The 2,725-nt window shown below is 45.8% G+C and overlaps 1 protein-coding gene across 1 annotated transcript in view; it reads right to left on the reverse strand.

Moving 5' to 3' along the window:
• LOC101341305 (splicing factor 3A subunit 3) overlaps positions 1 to 471 on the reverse strand; it is a 32,193-nt gene extending 31,722 nt beyond the window's left edge. The window contains exon 1 of the mRNA XM_023727045.1: positions 139 to 471. Coding sequence (XP_023582813.1) covers positions 139 to 377 — 239 coding nt within the window. The 5' untranslated portion in view covers positions 378 to 471. The remainder of the gene's footprint in view (positions 1 to 138) is intronic.
• Positions 472 to 2,725: the final 2,254 nt, after the last annotated feature.

The following is a 2,725-nucleotide window of genomic DNA, read 5'->3' on the forward strand; positions in this document are numbered from 1 at the left end:
AAAGACAAAGGTGACACAGACGCCGTTAGTCGGAGTCCTGGAGTTGGAAAAGCCGCCCGAGGGCGGAGCTTATCTTCTCAGGTCTTAGCGGCAGAAGCAAAGAGGCCTCCGGGGCGCTCGGCCTAAGGAGGAGGTTACCAAGGCTGCAACTCGGAGACGGAGCCCCCAGGAGGGTGGGGGAGCAGGAGGAGCAGCGGGTCGGAGGCCAAAGAGCGCTCAGCGGTTAAACACCGGGCTGGGGGCCCAGACTTACGAGTAGCCCCTGCCCAGTCCCTACTCACCGTGGACTTCTTAGTGAGCATCTCTTTGGCCATGACGTCCATGAGCCGTTCCCTCTCCTCATGATATCGCCGCTGCTGCTCCAGAATTGTCTCCATTTTTTCTTTGCCGCTGTAACTCAATTCAGACCACCGACGCGGCCAGAAGCAACTCCTGCCGCCTTGCGCGCTTGCGTCCCCACGCTGCACATCCGGCTGCACTAGAGTTCCGTAAGTGCCGGAAGTACGTTGGGGACTCGAGGGAAAGGGGCACCGCGAGGAGATCCAGCCAGTGCTATCGTGATGGCAGCATTGTCCCCTGCTGGTCGGGGTGTGTTGGAGCGCTGCCGAGCGGTTTCCAGATGCCTCTAGGGGGCGAACGGAAATCCAGGAACCTGAATTAAGCGGCTGGCTTCTTAGGCCTTTCTGGAGCTTCCTGGGGCCGTTTGGGCTGGTGGGGATCCTGTCTGGACTAAGGAGCAGTTGAAGAGCATGGGATGGGAACTGGAGGATCAGAACTTGAGTCCTTAGCTTTCAGGGTAACCTCTGACAACGTTTTCCCCGTCTCTGGACCTCGATGCCCTTGTCAGTAAAATGGGGATGATAGCAGATTTTTGTTGTTTTTGCAGAAATTTAGATGTGGAAACAATCTAATTGCCTATCAGCAGAGGACTAGATAAATATGGTACATCCAAGCATAAAAATGCTATACAGCTGGAAAAAACCAAAAAGGAGGAAATCCGTGTGTTCTCTTCTAGGTGGAGGAGTAAAAACCTACATCCAAATGTTGAGATTAGCAACCACTCATAGTAGCATTATGCATAACTGACAAAAAAAAAAAAATTGGACCAACCTAAACTGGTAAATGTATAAACCAGATGCAGAATATTCAAACAATGCTACAACATGGAGGAACCTTGAAAACATCATGCTAAGTAAAAACAGGCAGACACTAAAAGACATGGTGTATGATTCCATTTATATGAAATGTACAGAAAGACAAATCTATGGAGAGAGAAAGTAGATGAGTGGCTGCTTGGGGTTTGAAGTGAGATTGAAAATTACTGCAAGTGAGCACAAAGCAGTTTTTTGAGGGTGATGAAAATGTTCTAAAATTGGATGGTGATAATAGTTGCACGACTCTATTAATTTATTAGAAATAATTAAATAATTGAATTGTACACTTAAAATGAGTGAATTTTATGATATGTAAATAATACCTAAATAAAGTTGTCAGAAAATCTGTATCAGGTAGAAAGATGACCACAAAAAGGCAAAAAAAGGCAAAAAAGCTGGATTAGTGTAGAGAATGATTTAAATCAATCTCTTTTTAGATACTGTTGTTGTTGGGTGCTTTTGAGTTGACCCATAGCGACCCTATGTACAACATAACGAAACACTTCCCAGTTCTGCGCCATCCTCACAATCAGTGCCGTGTGTGACTCTAATGTTGCAGCCACTGTGTCAATTCATCTCATTGAGGGTCTTCCTCTTTTTTGCTGACCCTCTACCAAACATGATGTCCTTCTCTAGGGACTGGTACCTCCTGATCACATGTCCAAATTACATGAGATGAAATGTTGCCATCCTCATTTCTAAGAAGCGTTCTAGCTGTACTTCTTCTAACATAGACTTGTTCCTTCTTCTCACAGTCCGTTGTATATTCACTATTCTTCACCAACACCATAATTCAAAGGCAATTTTTCTTCTGTCATCCTTACTCATTGTCCAGCTTTCACATGCATATGAGGCCATTGAAAATACCATGCCTTGGGTCAGGAGCACCTTAGTCATCAAGGTGACATCTTTGCTTTTTAACACTTTAAAGAGGTCTTTTGCAGCAGATTTGCCCAATGAAATGCATCATTTGATTTTTTTTTTATTGTTGTAGTTTAAATGAAGTTTACATTTCAAGTTAGTGTCTCATACAAAAATTTATACATACATTGTTATGTGACCCTAATTGCTCTCCCCGTACTGTGACAGCGCACTCCTCCTTTCCACCCCGGATTTCCCATTTCCATTCAGCCAGTTCCTAACCCTCTCTGCCTTCCTATCTCACCTCTGGACAGAAGCTGCCTGTTTAGTCTCTTATATCTACTTGAGCTAAGAGGCACACTCCTCACAAGCATCACTTTATGTCCCACAGTCCAGTCCAATCCCTGTCTGAAGAGTTGGCCTCGGAAATTGTTTCAGTTCTGGGCTGATAGAGAATCCAAGGGCCATGCTTTCCGGGGGGTTTCTCCAGTCTCAGTCAGACCATTAAGTCTGCTCTTCTTACTAGAATTTCAATTCTGCACCCCACCTTTCTCCTGCCCCACCAGGGACTCTCTGTTGTGTTCCCTGTCAGGGCGGTCGTTGGTGGTAGCCAGGCACCATCTAGTTCTTCTGGTCTCAGGCTGATGAAGTCTCTGGTTTATGTGGCCCTTTCTGTCTCTTGGGCTGATACTTTCCTTGTGACTCAGGTG

Source organism: Trichechus manatus, unplaced genomic scaffold, assembly GCF_000243295.1.
Source record: "Trichechus manatus latirostris isolate Lorelei unplaced genomic scaffold, TriManLat1.0 scaffold00015, whole genome shotgun sequence".
Taxonomy (NCBI): Eukaryota; Metazoa; Chordata; class Mammalia; order Sirenia; family Trichechidae; genus Trichechus; species Trichechus manatus.